At 37.9% G+C, this 26,784-nt stretch overlaps 1 protein-coding gene across 4 annotated transcripts in view; it reads right to left on the bottom strand.

Annotated features, from left to right (window-relative positions):
• The window catches only part of LOC106054127 (uncharacterized), a 426,772-nt gene that overhangs the window by 46,821 nt on the left and 353,167 nt on the right, over positions 1-26,784 (bottom strand). For all 4 annotated transcript variants that reach the window (XM_056025641.1, XM_056025642.1, XM_056025644.1 and 1 more), the window contains one exon: positions 6,876-6,989. In XM_056025641.1, coding sequence (XP_055881616.1) covers positions 6,876-6,989 — 114 coding nt within the window. The remainder of the gene's footprint in view (positions 1-6,875; positions 6,990-26,784) is intronic.

Raw genomic sequence — 26,784 nt, 5'->3', positions numbered from 1 at the left:
TAAAAGTATACTAAACATAAAGCTTTAAACTTATAAGCGGAATGAACAGATTCGTGGACTTCTCTCTAAATACATGCAGGCCTAGATGCATCACGCGAAGGACGTAATCATCTTTTTTTCAAGTAACGTCTGTCTTATATAAGATTAGATAAGAATAGTTTTTCAAACCGACACTTCTAGTAGCTGAAATACAGATGTGACATTTCTTCAATCAAATTATCTCCCTGACATTTGCTCCTCTATGTAGAAACTCGAAGTTTCTAAAAGCTAATGCATAAATTAAAGTCCTGCTACTATGAAGCGTATACCACGTGACCTGGGCGGTAATTTGTAAAATGTTAGATATGGTTGTGTCTATAAATAGAAGATTGAAATCTCTAGTTGAGCCTGAAGATATGATCCACTTCCTAAATTTCTGAGAAATTAATTTTTTTATGATGCAATATTACAGCGGCCGTACTATTAATTATACGCTTTTATCCACCCTAATAACAGAAAAATATAAGATTTTAAAAAGCTTACATGAAAAGTGAATGACGTTATTATTCTCTTCAGTTATCTAAAAACAACTTCCAAAATCCAATTACAAATACTTTCTTTGACATTTTTTGCATACGTTTTAAAAAAAAAATCCTTACCATAGGCCAATGCATAATTTACATAAGTCTATTACATTTGAGACCATGATTTTAGATTTTACAGATGCTCCCAAGTGATCCCATATCCACAAGACATCCATTGACATTCAATTGAGAATTGTGCTGCACACACAATATCCTGGTTAGCATTTGTAGTCTAGGCTTCACATTTTATTTTAAAGAACTCAATTTTAGGAAACACATGCACAAACAGTCAAGACCAAACAAATGAGACATACAACTCCAAGCAAACATGTTACAAACATGCCAAACAAACACAATACAAACATAGGACAAATAAATATATTACAAGCATACTGAAATTCAATTTTAAACTGAATTGAAAATAGGAACACGCAAACTCCTCTCGTGTCAGCTTTAAGTTTAAACCAAACAGCTTTAAAGTTTACGAGTCAAAATGCAAATTCAAACATACATTTGGAACAATCACGTGACTGTCCAAGTGAAATTACTTTTCGGTGATGTTTTCAACGAGTCTCCTTTGACCCCCACGGGATAAACAGCCTCCTAACATGCTTCTAAAATAACCTCCCTTTAAGCTTTCACTTTTCACAAGGGCTTTTCCCAAGAAAAAGAAGGATAATAAAATCCCATTCGTGAGAGTAGCCTGCCCTTGTCCAGTCAGGCACAAATCTTATTGCCTATCGGCTATTCTAGCTGCTTTGCTATTGAAATCAGTGTGTCCCCTCCTTTGGGAATTCAATTTGTGTCTTAGAAAATCTTACTTTTTTTTTCGCATGCATCTTTGCAAATTGCATTCCATCTTAGATACATATCTGGGCATATGGACTCGAGCGTGATGTCAATACTGATGGCTCAAAGAAATAAAAGCAGTATTTTTTTTTTAATAAAAAAAATATATAGGCCAATAATATTTTTTTTTTATTGATACCCAACTATCGCAGGATTAACGTGATGTAAACAGGTTTTAATGCTTCTTGGTAATTCGTTTTCTCTATAAAGTTTCTGGGCACGTTTAGATCCCAATTCTGAGCTGAAATCAATGTTTGATTCTAAAGCTCTAGATGAGATTCTGATTCAGAGATTTGAATCAACTTTTGAATGGGATCTTTAATAAAGGCTTATGTTGATTGTTTTCTTTAAAACAAAGTTAAATATATATAGATGTAGGCTAAAATTTTCATTTCATTACACTTATAATAAAGTGAGACCAAAAGAAAATCCGCTGCCGAGGACAAACGCATACAGAGAAAAGAAAATCTAAATCGACCACCTGTGGACAATTGTTATGCTTGCCCTGGATGTGGCAAAATATGTAGGTCAGAGCTGGGGCTGCGCAGCCACGGGAAATACTGCATTCCTCAATAATCTTCGGACTCGAAGACAAGCCTTATTATTATTATTATTATAAATTATATCATAATATAAATACAACATTTCTTTAATAGTTAGGTTTCACGTCACGAGATCATTCAAAAAGAACTTTCACGCAATACACTAAAGATGTATTATAGTATTATCATAAATCATTTTAATACAATTGTTACACTAAACTTTAAGTTCGCTACATCTAATGATACTTTGGTGTTACAATATGTATCAATTTCGCTACATCTAATGATGCTTTGATGTTACACTATGTATCAATGTCGTTACATTTAGTGGTAATTAAAGTAAAGTAGTAAATTTTCCCCTTCAGACCTTGCGAGCGATAGGGCAGATGATGTTACGGTCATCTGTTTCTTACCGAGCAGGGTGTCTTGCGACCGGCACAATGACCATCTGCCTTTTTGGGGGGCGCGGTGGCTTCCGAACCTGGGATCCTGGGTTCGAATCTTGGTGAAAACTAAGATTTTAAATTTCGGATTTTTTAGTGCGCCTTGTATCCACCCAATTCTAACGTGTATCTGACTTTAGTTGTATCAATTTCGCTACATCTAAGGATACTTTGGTGTTAGGCTATGTATCAATTTCCCTACATCTAATGATACTTTGGTGTTACACTATGTATCAATTTTGCAACATCTAATAGAACTTTGTTGTCACACTTGTGTATTACTATCACCTACAACTAACTGAAGTTTAATTGGTCATTCACAATGTATTAATATCCTTGACAAGGGATTATGTTTTGTTAACAGACAATCTATCTAGAATCTAGATCTATATCACTTAAATTTTATTATAGCCTGCTTTTAACACTTGTATCAATATCGCCTACAGCATTAGTCGATTGGTGTTAAACTTGTGTATCATTGCACCTTTAAATGATTTAAAGACACAAACCAAGAGATTGGAGACAGGGTTACTGTAGCGATTGGACCCCACGATTACCTGCTAACTATCGTAAAAAAGAAAACTCAAGCTAAAAATGTATGGTTATATTACAAGGTTTTTGGGGGCTGGCAAAGATCTTTCTTTCAGGAACAATACCAGGAAAAAGTAGAAGAGGAAGACAGAGAAAGCGATAGGAAGAAAACATAAAAGAATGGAAGGGCCTGTCATTGAAAGCTTCTAACTAAGGCAAAAGACAGAGAAGAATGGAGAAAGACGGTCGACGAAACAGTCCAACAGACTTAAGGATAGGTAAAGGTAAAAATCATAGCACCTTCAACAGATTGTTACTAGGTTTCTAACAAGATGTCGGAACAGTGACTAAAGGATGTTGGGGTCAGGTGGGATCATTTCAAATTCCCAATAGGGATCGTGACTTAGAACAACAAGTTGAGAACCCATTCTTTTTATGATGATCAATAGTCTTTTATAAATAATGTGGATTACACGAGTAGATAAAAAACGTAGCGCTGGTGTTTATATCAAAGTGGTTGTTGTCTTATATTGACTTTATTGATAGACACTGAGACGATGTAACTGAGCTGAGTATAGGGAGGCTGGGGGAGGGGGGAGGAATTGTGTGAAAGATGCTGCAAGCGTAGGCGGTAGCCGGGGAGAGGTAGACTAAGTCCTAGAGTAGTTGACACCGGCATTACATCAGGCTTAGTGGCATTAATGTCATCTGAAATGTCAAGTGAAATGACAAAAAAAAAAAACAAAAAAAAAAACGACACGGCGATGATGAAGAGTGTATCATAGGTCCTAAAATACTTGATACTTGAATGAGGTTCTTCCTTTACCGAGTAGCTATAAATAGATTACTAAGAGGTTTAGTCGGTGCTTAGGTGAACCGCCAGGCGTTTTGAGTCACGTGATACTGGCAGACGAAGTCGTAAAGTGCCTTTGCCCTTTGCGTTTGTCGGCGGTTCAATACGAGGATGTAGCGATGGAAACACAATGGCTAAAAATTGTTATCATCCCACACCTGATTTTATTTATCCACAGATAGCAGAACAATAAGCGTTTGGAAAACAATATTTAAAACATTACTATAAATAAATATAAGTAAAAATAGTATATCTGTTACATCTTCTATTTTTGTAAACACTAAATATCATTCTACGTGCTTACAGTATGTGGATCTGTTGTTAGAAAATAAAATTAAACTTTTAATAATTTTTCGAATTCAGGGATTTTTTTTTTAGATTCGACGTCGAATCTAAAAATACATGTTAGGGTTATGGTACGTGAGCGAAGACAGCTGTGGAAACTTAAAATTGAAAACTTGTGGATATTTAAATTCCACATTCTTTAGAGTGGTTTCTATTCTACATGTAGGTGTAGTTCTTTTTGTTTTCAGATATGTATAGATGTAAGGTCATAGGACACATTTTTCGAAAGTTAAGACTATGCTGCCAATCAGTGGCAATGGTGGTCTCCAGAATCTAAAAAGAAATAAAATAAAAATAAAAAACTAAATGCAAAAAAAGGACAGTTGTATTAAATAGACGGACCCTGTGATGTGTCATCACCCAATCATTAATTAGGTCTATTTTCATTTCAATTTTTAATAGAGAGTAAAGGTCTCCACAACAATCCTGTCCAGGTAATCCACTTGCTTAAATCCGGCCTTGTGAAAGGATTTTTATTACGTTGAAACTACGTTCAATAAGGCAGATAAACTTTTTTCACCATTTTCTTCTACTATTGCCAAGCAACTGTTATGAACGTCTGTATAAGTGATTGTTGGTTCTAAACATTGACTTGTGCTCTTCTTACAAGGAGATATAATACGTGCTAGCTCAGAATGCAGTGAAGCGCTTGGGTTCGGACCCGCAGTGAAAGCTGACGGTACTCCTCCAGATCCCTAGCTACCTAGGAATGGCGTGATCGTTAAATTGTTGGTCTGGGGAGGGTGTCACTCGTAAAAGTTTTGAGAAACACTGATACGTGAGCAATGCTGAGTTACAAGCAACATTATAATGAATATGTATTAGAAGCTATAAATATATTGCTGTAAGATCATCAGGATGACTCAAGTACGGGTTTAGGAGAAACATCGATTTTGTCATTTGAAAAAAAATGACAACAAGAAACAGTTTTAAAACGAGTCAATAGGAAGACTAGATGAACTTAAACGATAGCTACATATAGAGCTCAATGGTTTTCAACGCAATAGCTAAATATAGAGCTAGACATCTGTTTTGTAACCTAATAGCTACGTATAGAATTAGGCCTATGTTTTGTACCTTAACCACTATATGCAGATCTAGGGACTTGCTAAAATCTTACAAGGGACCTATTACACTCTTATAAGTGACCTATTACACTCTTACAGTTGACCTGTTCAAGTCTTACAAGTGACCTATTATAATCTTATAATTGACCTGTTACAGTCTAGGGCTTTGCTCAAATATTAAAAAGGACCTGCTAAAATGTTACATGTGACCTATTACATTCTAACAAGTGACCTATTACACTCTTACAGTTGACCTGTTAAGTCCTACATGTGACCTATTACAATCTTGCAATTGACCTGTTACAACCTTTAAAGAGACCTGTTACAACTACACATCATCCTATTCAAACCTACGAGTTGTCTACGATTGTGTTAGAAGTTTTCTTTAAACAACGAATTCAAGAAATGTGAAACCAGTTCAAACAACTGACTTGCTGCTTTAAAGCGAATGTTTTGTAGTTGGCAGGTCAATGTCATAACAACCAGAAATCACTCAATAAAAAACAAAGTTGAACAGAAAACGTAGTTTGGCAACTGGTTCTGCTACAGCCTTTGAAACCTAACAAAATGTGCAACCTAATGAGATTCTTATGTTTGACATAACACGATTTTCAAAGATGTTACAAAAGTAAAAAGCATTGTTTGATCATTTGTTTAAAGTGCAGAGGCGTATCTTATTTTGTTCTAGCATCAGGGTTCATAGCACTTCGAAATATTGAAAACAACTTTTGACCCACATTTCTGCTAAACTAATAGCTATGCATCGGATATCTTCAAACACTAGTTTAGTCTTTCTAAACTTGTTCGTAAAATATATTTCACAGAGTGCCACTATTAATATTGTCCTGAACATAAGTGTCTTCGTATAATACTTTGTTCACCACGATGCAACGAGACTTAAAGTACCACATCTATTACAATTGCTGTCAGACAGCATAAAGCCTAGCATTTAGTACAGATAAAAATGTTGGTTAAGCTGCAATGATGTGACATGCACTTCACTCTTCATACCGACAGCTACGGGCTCTGGGGGTATGAGACGGCTGTTAACGTAGGATCATCAAAAGTTAACTGTAAATAAACGAAATGAACTCAGAGGCGTAGCTAGGAATTTTACATCATTTGGGAACCCGGGAGGCTTGACCTCTCTGAAGGCCCCTGCATTTTGCGTAATATTTAACGTAGCAATAACTCATTTGGGGGCCCCCTCAAGTGGGGGCCCGGGGGGATTTTGAAACTCACCCCGTTCCCCTCCCTTCCCACCCTACTGATAGAACCGTTTAGGCCAAGAGAATTCTATTTATGATATATTAATAGATTCTCTTAGACTTTTCAGGTTATACAATAACAATAGACGAAAAAGAAAACAATATAATCATTAAAAAAAATACACAGCATGATTTCAGCTCACACATTCTGTAATGGACATTTTCTACCTACCTACAATGTTAAAAATCACGTAATGGCGTATACATCGCCCCCCCCCCCCCCAAAAAAAAAAAAAAAAAAAAAAAAAAACGGTACATACAACCCATTTTAGATGAAAACTTGGTTTATATTTTGACTTGGTAGAATCATGCATTTAATTTTGTTTTCAGTTCCAGGAATCATAGTTTTATTACTAATAAGATGAAGTGCATGTGACATTGACTTCTTTTAGCTCAACAAAACTTTATTTTTACCTTGGTTTCGTAGATAGCTGACCTTCGACCTCTCCTAACAACTGGAGGGTCTGGTTCGGTTCCCTCACTCTCGGCATCGCTTGTAATGGACCCGGAACTTAACCGACGTGGTTGCTGAGGATAGAACAAAAAAAAAAGTTATTGATTAATACGTGGACTTTTCTACCCAATCACAGCTCAGAGACTTGTAGACCTTCCAATCAAACATAACTAGGTATAACTTCGTCTGCATAGTTAAAGAACAGACCAAATGTAACAGGGCTAGTCAAACATAGTGATGGGAACTAAACTAAATTTAAAAAGTTAAACTAAAACTAGTTATCAACTAAAATAAAGTAGTTAAACTTAAAGTTTATCATGAATTTCAAAATATAGTTAAACCAAACTAAAGAAAATTAATTAAACTATAACAAACTTTTTCATAACTCTGTTTTTTTTTTTTTGTTTTTTTTTTTGGGGTGGGGGTAATCTAGATCTAGCTATAATCATCCGACCCTATGCCTACGTTTGATATAATTCTTTTTACATTGTAAAAATATTTATCCATTTTTAAAATCAGTAATAAAGATGTTTCTAACAAAAAGGTTAAAGGCATAATAAAATTTAAAAAAAAGATGTCTTTAATAAATATCTGTGCTTGTATTTTTGCCTTCAATTAAAACCTTTACCTGGTACTTTTTGAAAAATAAAATTATACTAACTCATTATATAACGGACAATCTTACTTATACCGGTAAAGTTTAAAATCTCACTACACAACAGATATAGAATTTCACATTTAGATCTAGTAATCAAAGAAAGAGAAACAAAATATCTGGAGTTTTATGAAACATTTGACCTGTGTAACTATTTTAGTGTAAAGTACATGCTTGACTAACCAAGCCAATGTGTTATTTTCTTGTTAGACCACTCAACATACAACACTAATGCATAACAGTTAAACGTGTAAGAAAAAAACATGGGGGTGGTCTTGTCATTATGTCTGCACACTACAGTGCGCGTGTGTACGTCTCTCTGGCCAAGTTGTTAAAATCAGTTGGACACACGGGCAGTCGAAAGACGGAGAGGAATGGAGAAGGACGGTCGACAGATCATATGTGGTGCCCCAACAGGTGAAAGTGAAGAGTAGACGTAATAACAGATTACATCACAAAAAAAAAACAGCAGTTACAATAACAGAACCAACTCTAGCAGTTAACTACTACCTGGTCACCACCTTCTTGTACAAGTTTCGACAGATCATATGTGGTGCCCCAACAGGTGAAGGTGAAGAGTAGACGTAATAATAGATTACATCACAAAAAAAACAGCAGTTACAGTAACAGAACCAACTCTAGCAGTTAACTACTACCTGGTCACCACCTTCTTGTACAAGTTTCGACAGATCATATGTGGTACCCCAACAGGTGAAAGTGAAGAGTAGACGTAATAACAGATTACATCACAAAAAACAGCAGTTACAGTAACAGAACCAACTCTAGCAGTTAACTACTACCTGGTCACCACCTTCTTGTATAAGTTTCGACAGATCATATGTGGTGCCCCAACAGGTGAAGGTGAAGAGTAGACGTAATAACAGATTACATCACAAAAACCAGCAGTTACAGTAACAGAACCAACTCTAGCAGTTAACTACTACCTGGTCACCACCTTCTTGTACAAGTTTCGCAATGCTATTCGCTCTTTTGAAATCCAATGTTTGAGAACTTTAGTCAATAAATGTAGGATCCAAAACTGTGCTGCTTTTAATCAAAGCACAGCTGAATAAAACGTGGCAATTAATTTATCATATACTTGTTACATTTTCTTAAAGCAAAATTAAGTAAATAATGTAAATATATTACAGCAATTCGATTTTGTAATCTTGGTCTGATTATTTAAAGAAGAGGTGGAAATGTAGGTATTTGATGTAGTTTTTGCTCTAGTCTTAAGACATATTGTGTGTACTATTTACTACATGTATTAATGCAATGAGACATTTAGAAATAACGAAGGCATTGTGTGTATGTGTGACTTTGTGTGTGTGCGTGAGTGAGAGAGAGAGAGAGAGAGAGAGAGAGAGAGAAAGAAAGAAGGAAGCAAGCGCTTTACAAACAACAACGAAGGAAGGAATCAGAAGAGGTTGTGATGTGTTTGTGTGTTTGTGAAAGAAGAACAGTTGCCAAATGACAGTAAATGATGAGTGCTTAGATCTGAGCTGAGCCCCCCCCCCCCCTGCCCCCCCCCCCCCCCCGATGCCAAATCAGCTCAACTATTTCTATAACTTAAAAATTGAATTTCGCTTCCCCTTTAAACAGTTAGGTGGGTCTGAGTCTGGGGCTAGTCTGGTGGGTCTGAGTCTGGGGCTAGTCTGGTGGGTCTGAGTCTGGGGCTAGTCTGGTGGGTCTGAGTCTGGGGCTAGTCTGGTGGGTCTGAGTCTGGGGCTAGTCTGGTGGGTCTGAGTCTGGGGCTAGTCTGGTGGGTCTGAGTCTGGGGCTAGTCTGGTGGGTCTGAGTCTGGGGCTAGTCTGGTGGTTCTGAGTCTGGGGCTAGTCTGGTGGGTCTGAGTCTGGGGCTAGTCTGGTGGGTCTGAGTCTGGGGCTAGTCTGGTGGGTCTGAGTCTGGGCTAGTCTGAAAGCTCTAAGCTTCAGAAGCGTTTTCCAGCTTTCTGAGATTTCGTCTGCAGACATCTACTTTTTTTCCCAGGTAAGAAGAACTCAGGTCAAGTAAGGAAACCGTTATAGACGGCCTCAACACTGACCATAAAGTCACAGCCTGTGAGCAGTTTAGGCAGAGACCTTGTTACCAGGTCGTAAATCTGTGAGCTATTGGTCTAAACTTCCCACAAGTTGTGACGTTGCATGTCAGCATTCAAGCCTTTTATTACGATTGGTCTCGGACAGGCCGATTTCGAAGTGAGAGCGACATTTGTGTCGGCAGAACCTTGAAAGGTTTGTAATAGGCATGGTTTGCGTGTTGTCACTGAGATCGTTATAAGATCAAGCTATTATTCGGCCTAATATTTTGTAGCGGGCCTGTTTTTTTTTTCACTCAAAAGACGTTAACAGAAAGATATTGCGCCGAGAACAAATTAGAACGTCCTGACGTAAAAAGATTCTAGAATCGCATTAGCGAAAACGTTTGCATGGAAAGACTTACGATTTTTGGATGTATATTTATATAATAATTTATTTTTGAAACATTAGTAATAATAATATTTTTTTTTGATGCTTAATTTAAAGTAAATAAGAGTTTACAACTACAATACTAATTACAACAGATTAAAAAAAAACATCCAGCCACCCGCACACTCCCTTTTGTCTGCCCCCCACTTGGTACAGAGACGTGCTTGAAACTTGTATCTCTTCATCGACTTAATCCAATGTTAGGACAGAGACGCACATTATGAGATAAGTAGAGTAGATTCATCAAAATGGGCTATCGTATCATCCGACAGATATCAAGTAGATTCATCAAAATGGGCTATCGTATCATCCGACAAATATCAAGTAGATTCATCAAAATGGGCTATCGTATCATCCGACAGATATCAAGTAGATTCATCAAAATGGGCTATCGTATCATCCGACAAATATCAAGTAGATTCATCAAAATGGGCTATCGTATCATCCGACAGATATCAAGTAGATTCATCAAAATGGGCTATCGTATCATCCGACAGATATCAAGTAGATTCATCAAAATGGGCTATCGTATCATCCGACAGATATCAAGTAGATTCATCAAAATGGGCTATCGTATCATCCGACAGATATCAAGTAGATTCAACCAAATGGGCTATCGTATCATCCGACAGATATCAAGTAGATTCATCCAAATTGGCTATCGTATCATCCGACAGATATCAAGTAAATTCAACCAAATGGGCTATCGTATCATCCGACAGATATCAAGTAGATTCATCCAAATGGTCCATCGTATCATCCGACTGATATTAAGTAGATTCAACCAAATGGGCTATCGTATCATCCGACAGATATCAAGTAGATTCAACCAAATGGGTTATCGTATCATCCGACAGATATCAAGTAGATTCAACCAAATGGGTTATCGCATCATCAGACAGATATCAAGTAGATTCATCAAAATGGTCCATCGTATCATCCGACTGATTTCAAGTAGATTCAACCAAATGGTCCATCGTATCATCCGACTGATATCAAGTAGATTCAACCAAATGGTCCATCGTATCATCCGACTGATATCAAGTAGATTCAACCAAATGGTCCATCGTATCATCCGACTGATATCAAGTAGATTCAACCAAATGGTCCATCGTATCATCCGACAGATATCAAGTAGATTCATCCAAATGGGCTATCGTATCATCCGACAGATACCAAGTAGATTCAACCAAATGGGCTATCGTATCATCCGACAGATACCAAGTAGATTCATCAAAATGGGCTATCGTATCATCCGACAGATACCAAGTAGATTCATCAAAATGGTCCATCGTATCATCCGACAGATATCAAGTAGATTCAACCAAATGGGCTATCGTATCATCCAACAGATATCAAGTAGATTCAACCAAATGGTCCATCGTATCATCCGACAGATACCAAGTAGATTCAACCAAATGGGCTATCGTATCATCCGACAGATACCAAGTAGATTCATCCAAATGGGCTATCGTATCATCCGACAGATACCAAGTAGATTCAACCAAATGGGCTATCGTATCATCCGACATACCAAGTAGATTCAACCAAATGGGCTATCGTATCATCCGACAGATATCAAGTAGATTCATCAAAATGGGCTATCGTATCATCCGACAGATATCAAGTAAATTCAACCAAATGGGCTATCGTATCATCCGACAGATACCAAGTAGATTCATCAAAATGGGCTATCGTATCATCCGACAGATACCAAGTAGATTCATCAAAATGGGCTATCGTATCATCCGACAGATATCAAGTAGATTCATCCAAATGGGTTATCGTATCATCAGACAGATATCAAGTAGATTCATCCAAATGGGTTATCGTATCATCCAACAGATATCAAGTAGATTCATCCAAATGGTCCATCGTATCATCCGACAGATATCAAGTAGATTCATCCAAATGGTCCATCGTATCATCCGACAGATATCAAGTAGATTCATCCAAATGGTCCATCGTATCATCCGACAGATATCAAGTAGATTCATCCAAATGGGCATTCGTATCATCCGACAGATATCAAGTAGATTCATCCAAATGGTCCATCGTATCATTCGACAGATATCAAGTAGATTCATCCAAATGGTCCATCGTATCATCCAACAGATATCAAGTAGATTCATCCAAATGGGCTATCGTATCATCCGACAAATATCAAGTAGATTTATCCAAATGGTCCATCGTATCATCCGACAGATACCAAATAGATTCATCCAAATGGGCTATCGTATCATCCGACAGATATCAAGTAGATTCATCAAAATGGTCCATCGTATCATCCGACAGATATCAAGTAGATTCATCCAAATGGGCTATCGTATCATCCGACAGATATCAAGTAGATTCATCCAAATGGTCCATCGTATCATCCGACAGATATCAAGTAGATTCATCAAAATGGGCTATCGTATCATCCGACAGATATCAAGTAGATTCAACCAAATGGGTTATCGTATCATCCGACAGATATCAAGTAGATTCAACCAAATGGGTTATCGTATCATCAGACAGATATCAAGTAGATTCATCCAAATGGGTTATCGTATCATCCGACAGATATCAAGTAGATTCATCCAAATGGTCCATCGTATCATCCGAAAGATATCAAGTAGATTCATCCAAATGGTCCATCGTATCATCCGACAGATATCAAGTAGATTCATCCAAATGGTCCATCGTATCATCCGACAGATATCAAGTAGATTCATCCAAATGGGCAATCGTATCATCCGACAGATATCAAGTAGATTCATCCAAATGGTCCATCGTATCATTCGACAGATATCAAGTAGATTCATCCAAATGGTCCATCGTATCATCCAACAGATATCAAGTAGATTCATCCAAATGGGCTATCGTATCATCCGACAAATATCAAGTAGATTTATCCAAATGGTCCATCGTATCATCCGACAGATACCAAATAGATTCAACCAAATGGGCTATCCTATCATCCGACAGATATCAAGTAGATTCATCAAAATGGGCTATCGTATCATCCGACAGATACCAAATAGATTCATCAAAATGGGTTATCGTATCATCCGACAGATACCAAATAGATTCAACCAAATGGGCTATCGTATCATCCGACAGATACCAAATAGATTCAACCAAATGGGCTATCGTATCATCCGACAGATACCAAATAGATTCAACCGAATGGGCTATCGTATCATCCGACAGATATCAAGTAGATTCATCCAAATTGGCTATCGTATCATCCGACAGATATCAAGTAAATTCATCCAAATGGGTTATCATATCATCCGACAGATATCAAGTAGATTCAACCAAATGGGTTATCGTATCATCCGACAGATATCAAGTAGATTCATCCAAATGGTCCATCGTATCATCCGACTGATATTAAGTAGATTCAACCAAATGGGCTATCGTATCATCCGACAGATATCAAGTAGATTCAACCAAATGGGTTATCGTATCATCCGACAGATATCAAGTAGATTCAACCAAATGGGTTATCGCATCATCCGACAGATATCAAGTAGATTCATCAAAATGGTCCATCGTATCATCCGACTGATATCAAGTAGATTCAACCAAATGGTCCATCGTATCATCCGACTGATATCAAGTAGATTCAACCAAATGGTCCATCGTATCATCCGACTGATATCAAGTAGATTCAACCAAATGGTCCATCGTATCATCCGACTGATATCAAGTAGATTCAACCAAATGGGCTATCGTATCATCCGACAGATATCAAGTAGATTCATCCAAATGGTCCATCGTATCATCCGACTGATATCAAGTAGATTCAACCAAATGGGCTATCGTATCATCCGACAGATATCAAGTAGATTCAACCAAATGGGTTATCGTATCATCCGACAGATATCAAGTAGATTCAACCAAATGGGTTATCATATCATCCGACAGATACCAAGTAAATTCATCCAAATGGGTTATCATATCATCCGACAGATATCAAGTAGATTCAACCAAATGGGTTATCGTATCATCCGACAGATATCAAGTAGATTCATCCAAATGGTCCATCGTATCATCCGACTGATATTAAGTAGATTCAACCAAATGGGCTATCGTATCATCCGACAGATATCAAGTAGATTCAACCAAATGGGTTATCGTATCATCCGACAGATATCAAGTAGATTCAACCAAATGGGTTATCGCATCATCAGACAGATATCAAGTAGATTCATCAAAATGGTCCATCGTATCATCCGACTGATATCAAGTAGATTCAACCAAATGGTCCATCGTATCATCCGACTGATATCAAGTAGATTCAACCAAATGGTCCATCGTATCATCCGACTGATATCAAGTAGATTCAACCAAATGGTCCATCGTATCATCCGACTGATATCAAGTAGATTCAACCAAATGGTCCATCGTATCATCCGACAGATATCAAGTAGATTCATCCAAATGGGCTATCGTATCATCCGACAGATACCAAGTAAATTCAACCAAATGGGCTATCGTATCATCCGACAGATACCAAGTAGATTCATCAAAATGGGCTATCGTATCATCCGACAGATACCAAGTAGATTCAACCAAATGGGCTATCGTATCATCCGACAGATACCAAGTAGATTCATCCAAATGGGCTATCGTATCATCCGACAGATACCAAGTAGATTCAACCAAATGGGCTATCGTATCATCCGACAGATATCAAGTAGATTCATCAAAATGGGCTATCGAATCATCCGACAGATATCAAGTAAATTCAACCAAATGGTCCATCGTATCATCCGACTGATATCAAGTAGATTCAACCAAATGGTCCATCGTATCATCCGACAGATATCAAGTAGATTCATCCAAATGGGCTATCGTATCATCCGACAGATATCAAGTAAATTCAACCAAATGGGCTATCGTATCATCCGACAGATACCAAGTAAATTCAACCAAATGGGCTATCGTATCATCCGACAGATACCAAGTAGATTCATCAAAATGGGCTATCGTATCATCCGACAGATACCAAGTAGATTCATCAAAATGGGCTATCGTATCATCCGACAGATATAAAGTAGATTCATCCAAATGGGCTCTTGTATCATCCGACAGATACCAAGTAAAATCATCCAAATGGGCTCTTGTATCATCCGACAGATACCAAGTAAATTCATCCAAATGGGCTCTTGTATCATCCGACAGATACCAAGTAAATTCATCCAAATGGGCTATCGTATCATCCGACAGATACCAAGTAGATTCATCAAAATGGGTTCTTGTATCATCCGACAGATACCAAGTAAATTCATCCAAATGGGCTATCGTATCATCCGACAGATACCAAGTAAATTCATCCAAATGGGCTATCGTATCATCCGACAGATACCAAGTAGATTCATCAAAATGGGCTCTTGTATCATCCGACAGATACCAAGTAAATTCATCCAAATGGGCTCTTGTATCATCCGACAGATACCAAGTAAATTCATCCAAATGGGCTCTTGTATCATCCGACAGATACCAAGTAAATTCATCCAAATGGGTTATCGTATCATCCGACAGATATCAAGTAGATTCATCCAAATGGTCCATCGTATCATCCGACTGATATTAAGTAGATTCAACCAAATGGGCTATCGTATCATCCGACAGATATCAAGTAGATTCAACCAAATGGGTTATCGTATCATCCGACAGATATCAAGTAGATTCAACCAAATGGGTTATCGCATCATCAGACAGATATCAAGTAGATTCAACCAAATGGTCCATCGTATCATCCGACTGATATCAAGTAGATTCAACCAAATGGTCCATCGTATCATCCGACTGATATCAAGTAGATTCAACCAAATGGTCCATCGTATCATCCGACTGATATCAAGTAGATTCAACCAAATGGTCCATCGTATCATCCGACAGATATCAAGTAGATTCATCCAAATGGGCTATCGTATCATCCGACAGATACCAAGTAGATTCATCAAAATGGGCTCTTGTATCATCCGACAGATACCAAATAAATTCATCCAAATGGGCTCTTGTATCATCCGACAGATACCAAGTAAATTCATCCAAATGGGCTCTTGTATCATCCGACAGATACCAAGTAAATTCATCCAAATGGGTTATCGTATCATCCGACAGATATCAAGTAGATTCATCCAAATGGTCCATCGTATCATCCGACTGATATTAAGTAGATTCAACCAAATGGGCTATCGTATCATCCGACAGATATCAAGTAGATTCATCCAAATGGTCCATCGTATCATCCGACAGATATCAAGTAGATTCATCCAAATGGTCCATCGTATCATCCGACAGATATCAAGTAGATTCATCCAAATGGGCAATCGTATCATCCGACAGATATCAAGTAGATTCATCCAAATGGTCCATCGTATCATTCGACAGATATCAAGTAGATTCATCCAAATGGTCCATCGTATCATCCAACAGATATCAAGTAGATTCATCCAAATGGGCTATCGTATCATCCGACAAATATCAAGTAGATTTATCCAAATGGTCCATCGTATCATCCGACAGATACCAAATAGATTCATCCAAATGGGCTATCGTATCATCCGACAGATATCAAGTAGATTCATCAAAATGGTCCATCGTATCATCCGACAGATATCAAGTAGATTCATCCAAATGGGCTATCGTATCATCCGACAGATATCAAGTAGATTCATCCAAATGGTCCATCGTATCATCCGACAGATATCAAGTAGATTCATCAAAATGGGCTATCGTATCATCCGACAGATATCAAGTAGATTCAACCAAATGGGTTATCGTATCATCCGACAGATATCAAGTAGATTCAACCAAATGGGTTATCGTATCATCAGACAGATATCAAGTAGATTCATCCAAATGGGTTATCGTATCATCCGACAGATATCAAGTAGATTCATCCAAATGGTCCATCGTATCATCCGAAAGATATCAAGTAGATTCATCCAAATGGTCCATCGTATCATCCGACAGATATCAAGTAGATTCATCCAAATGGTCCATCGTATCATCCGACAGATATCAAGTAGATTCATCCAAATGGGCAATCGTATCATCCGACAGATATCAAGTAGATTCATCCAAATGGTCCATCGTATCATTCGACAGATATCAAGTAGATTCATCCAAATGGTCCATCGTATCATCCAACAGATATCAAGTAGATTCATCCAAATGGGCTATCGTATCATCCGACAAATATCAAGTAGATTTATCCAAATGGTCCATCGTATCATCCGACAGATACCAAATAGATTCAACCAAATGGGCTATCCTATCATCCGACAGATATCAAGTAGATTCATCAAAATGGGCTATCGTATCATCCGACAGATACCAAATAGATTCATCAAAATGGGTTATCGTATCATCCGACAGATACCAAATAGATTCAACCAAATGGGCTATCGTATCATCCGACAGATACCAAATAGATTCAACCAAATGGGCTATCGTATCATCCGACAGATACCAAATAGATTCAACCGAATGGGCTATCGTATCATCCGACAGATATCAAGTAGATTCATCCAAATTGGCTATCGTATCATCCGACAGATATCAAGTAAATTCATCCAAATGGGTTATCATATCATCCGACAGATATCAAGTAGATTCAACCAAATGGGTTATCGTATCATCCGACAGATATCAAGTAGATTCATCCAAATGGTCCATCGTATCATCCGACTGATATTAAGTAGATTCAACCAAATGGGCTATCGTATCATCCGACAGATATCAAGTAGATTCAACCAAATGGGTTATCGTATCATCCGACAGATATCAAGTAGATTCAACCAAATGGGTTATCGCATCATCCGACAGATATCAAGTAGATTCATCAAAATGGTCCATCGTATCATCCGACTGATATCAAGTAGATTCAACCAAATGGTCCATCGTATCATCCGACTGATATCAAGTAGATTCAACCAAATGGTCCATCGTATCATCCGACTGATATCAAGTAGATTCAACCAAATGGTCCATCGTATCATCCGACTGATATCAAGTAGATTCAACCAAATGGGCTATCGTATCATCCGACAGATATCAAGTAGATTCATCCAAATGGTCCATCGTATCATCCGACTGATATCAAGTAGATTCAACCAAATGGGCTATCGTATCATCCGACAGATATCAAGTAGATTCAACCAAATGGGTTATCGTATCATCCGACAGATATCAAGTAGATTCAACCAAATGGGTTATCATATCATCCGACAGATACCAAGTAAATTCATCCAAATGGGTTATCATATCATCCGACAGATATCAAGTAGATTCAACCAAATGGGTTATCGTATCATCCGACAGATATCAAGTAGATTCATCCAAATGGTCCATCGTATCATCCGACTGATATTAAGTAGATTCAACCAAATGGGCTATCGTATCATCCGACAGATATCAAGTAGATTCAACCAAATGGGTTATCGTATCATCCGACAGATATCAAGTAGATTCAACCAAATGGGTTATCGCATCATCAGACAGATATCAAGTAGATTCATCAAAATGGTCCATCGTATCATCCGACTGATATCAAGTAGATTCAACCAAATGGTCCATCGTATCATCCGACTGATATCAAGTAGATTCAACCAAATGGTCCATCGTATCATCCGACTGATATCAAGTAGATTCAACCAAATGGTCCATCGTATCATCCGACTGATATCAAGTAGATTCAACCAAATGGTCCATCGTATCATCCGACAGATATCAAGTAGATTCATCCAAATGGGCTATCGTATCATCCGACAGATACCAAGTAAATTCAACCAAATGGGCTATCGTATCATCCGACAGATACCAAGTAGATTCATCAAAATGGGCTATCGTATCATCCGACAGATACCAAGTAGATTCAACCAAATGGGCTATCGTATCATCCGACAGATACCAAGTAGATTCATCCAAATGGGCTATCGTATCATCCGACAGATACCAAGTAGATTCAACCAAATGGGCTATCGTATCATCCGACAGATATCAAGTAGATTCATCAAAATGGGCTATCGAATCATCCGACAGATATCAAGTAAATTCAACCAAATGGTCCATCGTATCATCCGACTGATATCAAGTAGATTCAACCAAATGGTCCATCGTATCATCCGACAGATATCAAGTAGATTCATCCAAATGGGCTATCGTATCATCCGACAGATATCAAGTAAATTCAACCAAATGGGCTATCGTATCATCCGACAGATACCAAGTAAATTCAACCAAATGGGCTATCGTATCATCCGACAGATACCAAGTAGATTCATCAAAATGGGCTATCGTATCATCCGACAGATACCAAGTAGATTCATCAAAATGGGCTATCGTATCATCCGACAGATATAAAGTAGATTCATCCAAATGGGCTCTTGTATCATCCGACAGATACCAAGTAAAATCATCCAAATGGGCTCTTGTATCATCCGACAGATACCAAGTAAATTCATCCAAATGGGCTCTTGTATCATCCGACAGATACCAAGTAAATTCATCCAAATGGGCTATCGTATCATCCGACAGATACCAAGTAGATTCATCAAAATGGGTTCTTGTATCATCCGACAGATACCAAGTAAATTCATCCAAATGGGCTATCGTATCATCCGACAGATACCAAGTAAATTCATCCAAATGGGCTATCGTATCATCCGACAGATACCAAGTAGATTCATCAAAATGGGCTCTTGTATCATCCGACAGATACCAAGTAAATTCATCCAAATGGGCTCTTGTATCATCCGACAGATACCAAGTAAATTCATCCAAATGGGCTCTTGTATCATCCGACAGATACCAAGTAAATTCATCCAAATGGGTTATCGTATCATCCGACAGATATCAAGTAGATTCATCCAAATGGTCCATCGTATCATCCGACTGATATTAAGTAGATTCAACCAAATGGGCTATCGTATCATCCGACAGATATCAAGTAGATTCAACCAAATGGGTTATCGTATCATCCGACAGATATCAAGTAGATTCAACCAAATGGGTTATCGCATCATCAGACAGATATCAAGTAGATTCAACCAAATGGTCCATCGTATCATCCGACTGATATCAAGTAGATTCAACCAAATGGTCCATCGTATCATCCGACTGATATCAAGTAGATTCAACCAAATGGTCCATCGTATCATCCGACTGATATCAAGTAGATTCAACCAAATGGTCCATCGTATCATCCGACAGATATCAAGTAGATTCATCCAAATGGGCTATCGTATCATCCGACAGATACCAAGTAGATTCATCAAAATGGGCTCTTGTATCATCCGACAGATACCAAATAAATTCATCCAAATGGGCTCTTGTATCATCCGACAGATACCAAGTAAATTCATCCAAATGGGCTCTTGTATCATCCGACAGATACCAAGTAAATTCATCCAAATGGGTTATCGTATCATCCGACAGATATCAAGTAGATTCATCCAAATGGTCCATCGTATCATCCGACTGATATTAAGTAGATTCAACCAAATGGGCTATCGTATCATCCGACAGATATCAAGTAGATTCAACCAAATGGGTTATCGTATCATCCGACAGATATCAAGTAGATTCAACCAAATGGGTTATCGCATCATCAGACAGATATCAAGTAGATTCAACCAAATGGTCCATCGTATCATCCGACTGATATCAAGTAGATTCAACCAAATGGTCCATCGTATCATCCGACTGATATCAAGTAGATTCAACCAAATGGTCCATCGTATCATCCGACTGATATCAAGTAGATTCAACCAAATGGTCCATCGTATCATCCGACAGATATCAAGTAGATTCATCCAAATGGGCTATCGTATCATCCGACAGATATCAAGTAGATTCAACCAAATGGGTTATCGCATCATCCGACAGATATCAAGTAGATTCATCAAAATGGTCCATCGTATCATCCGACTGATATCAAGTAGATTCAACCAAATGGTCCATCGTATCATCCGACTGATATCAAGTAGATTCAACCAAATGGTCCATCGTATCATCCGACTGATATCAAGTAGATTCAACCAAATGGTCCATCGTATCATCCGACTGATATCAAGTAGATTCAACCAAATGGGCTATCGTATCATCCGACAGATATCAAGTAGATTCATCCAAATGGTCCATCGTATCATCCGACAGATATCAAGTAGATTCAACCAAATGGGCTATCGTATCATCCGACAGATATCAAGTAGATTCAACCAAATGGGTTATCGTATCATCCGACAGATATCAAGTAGATTCAACCAAATGGGTTATCATATCATCCGACAGATGTCAAGTAGATTCAACCAAATGGGTTATCGTATCATCCGACAGATATCAAGTAGATTCATCCAAATGGTCCATCGTATCATCCGACTGATATTAAGTAGATTCAACCAAATGGGCTATCGTATCATCCGACAGATATCAAGTAGATTCAACCAAATGGGTTATCGTATCATCCGACAGATATCAAGTAGATTCAACCAAATGGGTTATCGCATCATCAGACAGATATCAAGTAGATTCATCAAAATGGTCCATCGTATCATCCGACTGATATCAAGTAGATTCAACCAAATGGTCCATCGTATCATCCGACTGATATCAAGTAGATTCAACCAAATGGTCCATCGTATCATCCGACTGATATCAAGTAGATTCAACCAAATGGTCCATCGTATCATCCGACTGATATCAAGTAGATTCAACCAAATGGTCCATCGTATCATCCGACAGATATCAAGTAGATTCATCCAAATGGGCTATCGTATCATCCGACAGATACCAAGTAGATTCAACCAAATGGGCTATCGTATCATCCGACAGATACCAAGTAGATTCATCAAAATGGGCTATCGTATCATCCGACAGATACCAAGTAGATTCAACCAAATGGGCTATCGTATCATCCGACAGATACCAAGTAGATTCATCCAAATGGGCTATCGTATCATCCGACAGATACCAAGTAGATTCAACCAAATGGGCTATCGTATCATCCGACAGATACCAAGTAGATTCAACCAAATGGGCTATCGTATCATCCGACAGATATCAAGTAGATTCATCAAAATGGGCTATCGAATCATCCGACAGATATCAAGTAAATTCAACCAAATGGTCCATCGTATCATCCGACTGATATCAAGTAGATTCAACCAAATGGTCCATCGTATCATCCGACAGATATCAAGTAGATTCATCCAAATGGGCTATCGTATCATCCGACAGATATCAAGTAAATTCAACCAAATGGGCTATCGTATCATCCGACAGATACCAAGTAAATTCAACCAAATGGGCTATCGTATCATCCGACAGATACCAAGTAGATTCATCAAAATGGGCTATCGTATCATCCGACAGATACCAAGTAGATTCATCAAAATGGGCTATCGTATCATCCGACAGATATCAAGTAGATTCATCCAAATGGGCTCTTGTATCATCCGACAGATACCAAGTAAAATCATCCAAATGGGCTCTTGTATCATCCGACAGATACCAAGTAAATTCATCCAAATGGGCTCTTGTATCATCCGACAGATACCAAGTAAATTCATCCAAATGGGCTATCGTATCATCCGACAGATACCAAGTAGATTCATCAAAATGGGTTCTTGTATCATCCGACAGATACCAAGTAAATTCATCCAAATGGGCTATCGTATCATCCGACAGATACCAAGTAAATTCATCCAAATGGGCTATCGTATCATCCGACAGATACCAAGTAGATTCATCAAAATGGGCTCTTGTATCATCCGACAGATACCAAGTAAATTCATCCAAATGGGCTCTTGTATCATCCGACAGATACCAAGTAAATTCATCCAAATGGGCTCTTGTATCATCCGACAGATACCAAGTAAATTCATCCAAATGGGTTATCGTATCATCCGACAGATATCAAGTAGATTCATCCAAATGGTCCATCGTATCATCCGACTGATATTAAGTAGATTCAACCAAATGGGCTATCGTATCATCCGACAGATATCAAGTAGATTCAACCAAATGGGTTATCGTATCATCCGACAGATATCAAGTAGATTCAACCAAATGGGTTATCGCATCATCAGACAGATATCAAGTAGATTCAACCAAATGGTCCATCGTATCATCCGACTGATATCAAGTAGATTCAACCAAATGGTCCATCGTATCATCCGACTGATATCAAGTAGATTCAACCAAATGGTCCATCGTATCATCCGACTGATATCAAGTAGATTCAACCAAATGGTCCATCGTATCATCCGACAGATATCAAGTAGATTCATAAAAATGGGCTATCGTATCATCCGACAGATACCAAGTAGATTCAACCAAATGGGCTATCGTATCATCCGACAGATACCAAGTAGATTCATCAAAATGGGCTATCGTATCATCCGACAGATACCAAGTAGATTAAACCAAATGGGCTATCCTATCATCCGACAGATACCAAGTAGATTCATCCAAATGGGCTATCGTATCATCCGACAGATACCAAGTAGATTCAACCAAATGGGCTATCGTATCATCCGACAGATACCAATTAGATTCAACTAAATGGGCTATCGTATCATCCGACAGATATCAAGTAGATTCATCAAAATGGGCTATCGTATCATCCGACAGATACCAATTAGATTCATCCAAATGGGCTATCGTATCATCCGACAGATACCAATTAGATTCAACTAAATGGGCTATCGTATCATCCGACAGATATCAAGTAGATTCATCCAAATGGTCCATCGTATCATTCGACAGATATCAAGTAGATTCATCAAAATGGGCTATCGTATCATCCGACAGATATCAAGTAGATTCAACCAAATGGGCTATCGTATCATCCGACAGATACCAATTAGATTCAACTAAATGGGCTATCGTATCATCCGACAGATATCAAGTAGTTTCATCCAAATGGTCCATCGTATCATTCGACAGATATCAAGTAGATTCATCAAAATGGTCCATCGTATCATCCGACAGATATCAAGTAGATTCATCCAAATGGGCTCTTGTATCATCCGACAGATACCAAGTAGATCCATCAAAATTGGCTATCGTATCATCCGACAGATATCAAGTAGATTCATCCAAATGGGCTCTTGTATCATCCGACAGATATCAAGTAGATTCATCCAAATGGGCTCTTGTATCATCCGACAGATACCAAGTAAATTCATCCAAATGGGCTATCGTATCATCCGACAGATATCAAGTAGATTCATCCAAATTGGCTCTTGTATCATCCGACAGATACCAAGTAAATTCATCCAAATGGGCTCTTGTATCATCCGACAGATACCAAGTAAATTCATCCAAATGGGCTCTTGTATCATCCGACAGATACCAAGTAGATTCATCAAAATTGGCTATCGTATCATCCGACAGATATCAAGTAGATTCATCCAAATGGGCTCTTGTATCATCCGACAGATACCAAGTAAATTCATCCAAATGGGCTCTTGTATCATCCGACAGATACCAAGTAAATTCATCCAAATGGGCTCTTGTATCATCCGACAGATACCAAGTAAATTCATCCAAATGGGCTATCGTATCATCCGACAGATACCAAGTAGATTCATCAAAATGAGTTTTTGTATCATCCGACAGATACCAAGTAAATTCATCCAAATGGGCTATCGTATCATCCGACAGATACCAAGTAAATTCATCCAAATGGGCTATCGTATCATCCGACAGATACCAAGTAGATTCATCAAAATGGGCTCTTGTATCATCCGACAGATACCAAGTAAATTCATCCAAATGGGCTCTTGTATCATCCGACAGATACCAAGTAAATTCATCCAAATGGGCTCTTGTATCATCCGACAGATACCAAGTAAATTCATCCAAATGGGCTATCGTATCATCCGACAGATACCAAGTAGATTCAACCAAATGGGCTATCGTATCATCCGACAGATACCAAGTAGATTCATCAAAATGGGTTATCGTATCATCCGACAGATACCAAGTAAATTCATCCAAATGGGCTATCGTATCATCCGACAGATACCAAGTAAATTCATCCAAATGGTCCATCGTATCATCCGACTGATACCAAGTAGATTCATCCAAATGGGCTATCGTATCATCCGACAGATATCAAGTAGATTCATCCAAATGGGCTATCGTATCATCCGACAGATATCAAGTAGATTCATCAAAATGGTCCATCGTATCATCCGACAGATACCAAGTAAATTCATCCAAATGGGCTATCGTATCATCCGACAGATACCAAGTAAATTCATCCAAATGGGCTATCGTATCATCCGACAGATACCAAATAGATTCTTCAAAATGGGCTATCGTATCATCCGACAGATACCAAGTAAATTCATCCAAATGGGCTATCGTATCATCCGACAGATACTAAGTAGATTCATCCAAATGGGCTATCGTATCATCCGACAGATACCAAATAGATTCTTCAAAATGGGCTATCGTATCATCCGAAACACATTCATCTCTAGCCAGGGACAGAGTGTGAAATATACCACGTGACGCACTGAACTGGAGAAGATGGAGACAAAAAAAAAACAACACTTAGCGGACTTTTCATTCATTGTTTGACAAACATTCACACGCTTTACAAGCTCAAACACACACACACAGTAGGTGAAAGGACAAACTCACGTTGGACAATATCGCTCGAGATTGTGACGTCATTTCAGTGACTAGAAGATAAGGTTATCAAAACTCAAACAGAATCTACACGAGGAAAGAAAAAAAACTTGAGATGGTTGGGAGGGGGAGGGGAGTAGCGCTTCGTCACGGCGATGACGTCACATTGAGCCTCAACGTCTGCCAAGAATGACGCTATTAGTTTTGTTTCCTTTGGCGCCAAGAGCCACAAGTGCTTTTCTTTCGCACCCCTCTTTACCCTTTATTCTGAAAGATTTTTCAGTTTCTAGATAATGGAGTGATCGTCTTGACGAGGAGGATAATCCATTTGGAATATTTGCACATATTTCCAGAGCAGGGGAAAAAAAAGATTTTTTAAAAATTCTCTAAAATAAAAATAAAAAAAAAAAAAGATAAAAGAAAGAAGACTTGTTTTATATTCTTTTGATTTTAAAATCTAAAAATAAGTTTAATCAAATGTTATAATTCTGACTAAACAAAATATTATAATATAGATAATATTCAAATTAAAAAAGAATTGTTAATTTCTCGTAAACTTAAACATATGAGATAAACATATTTTGCTTTATTTCAAAAGAAGTTTTTGTAAAAGCTAAATTGAAAGTAGGCCTTAGTCTTGTATTTCTTTTTGTCTTGATATCATGCTGTTATATTCATAAGTCAAGTTACTGTCACACATTCACATCCATTTTGATGCTAAATAAGAACAAAAACACAGACAAAGATGTCTGTCAAATAACCACATTAAATGACTGTCACATAACCCCATTAATATGGCTTTCACATAACCACATCAAGAGTACATATAACCACATTAAGATGATGTTACATAAATACATCAATATGTCCATCACATAATGAAATTAAGAAATTAAGATCTATGTCATCGAGCCACTTTAAGATGATGTCACAGAACCACATTAAGAGCTCGGTCACATTACCACATCAAGATGATGTCATATAACTACATCAGCATGTCTGTCACATAATGACTTTAAGATGTATGTCACAGAACCACATTAAGATGAATTCACAGAACCACATTAAGATGAACTTAAAAGCAATTGTACACAAACCAAG

Source organism: Biomphalaria glabrata, chromosome 4 (assembly GCF_947242115.1).
Source record: "Biomphalaria glabrata chromosome 4, xgBioGlab47.1, whole genome shotgun sequence".
In the NCBI taxonomy this organism is placed as follows: Eukaryota; Metazoa; Mollusca; class Gastropoda; family Planorbidae; genus Biomphalaria; species Biomphalaria glabrata.
This window is presented reverse-complemented; position numbering and strand designations above follow the sequence as displayed.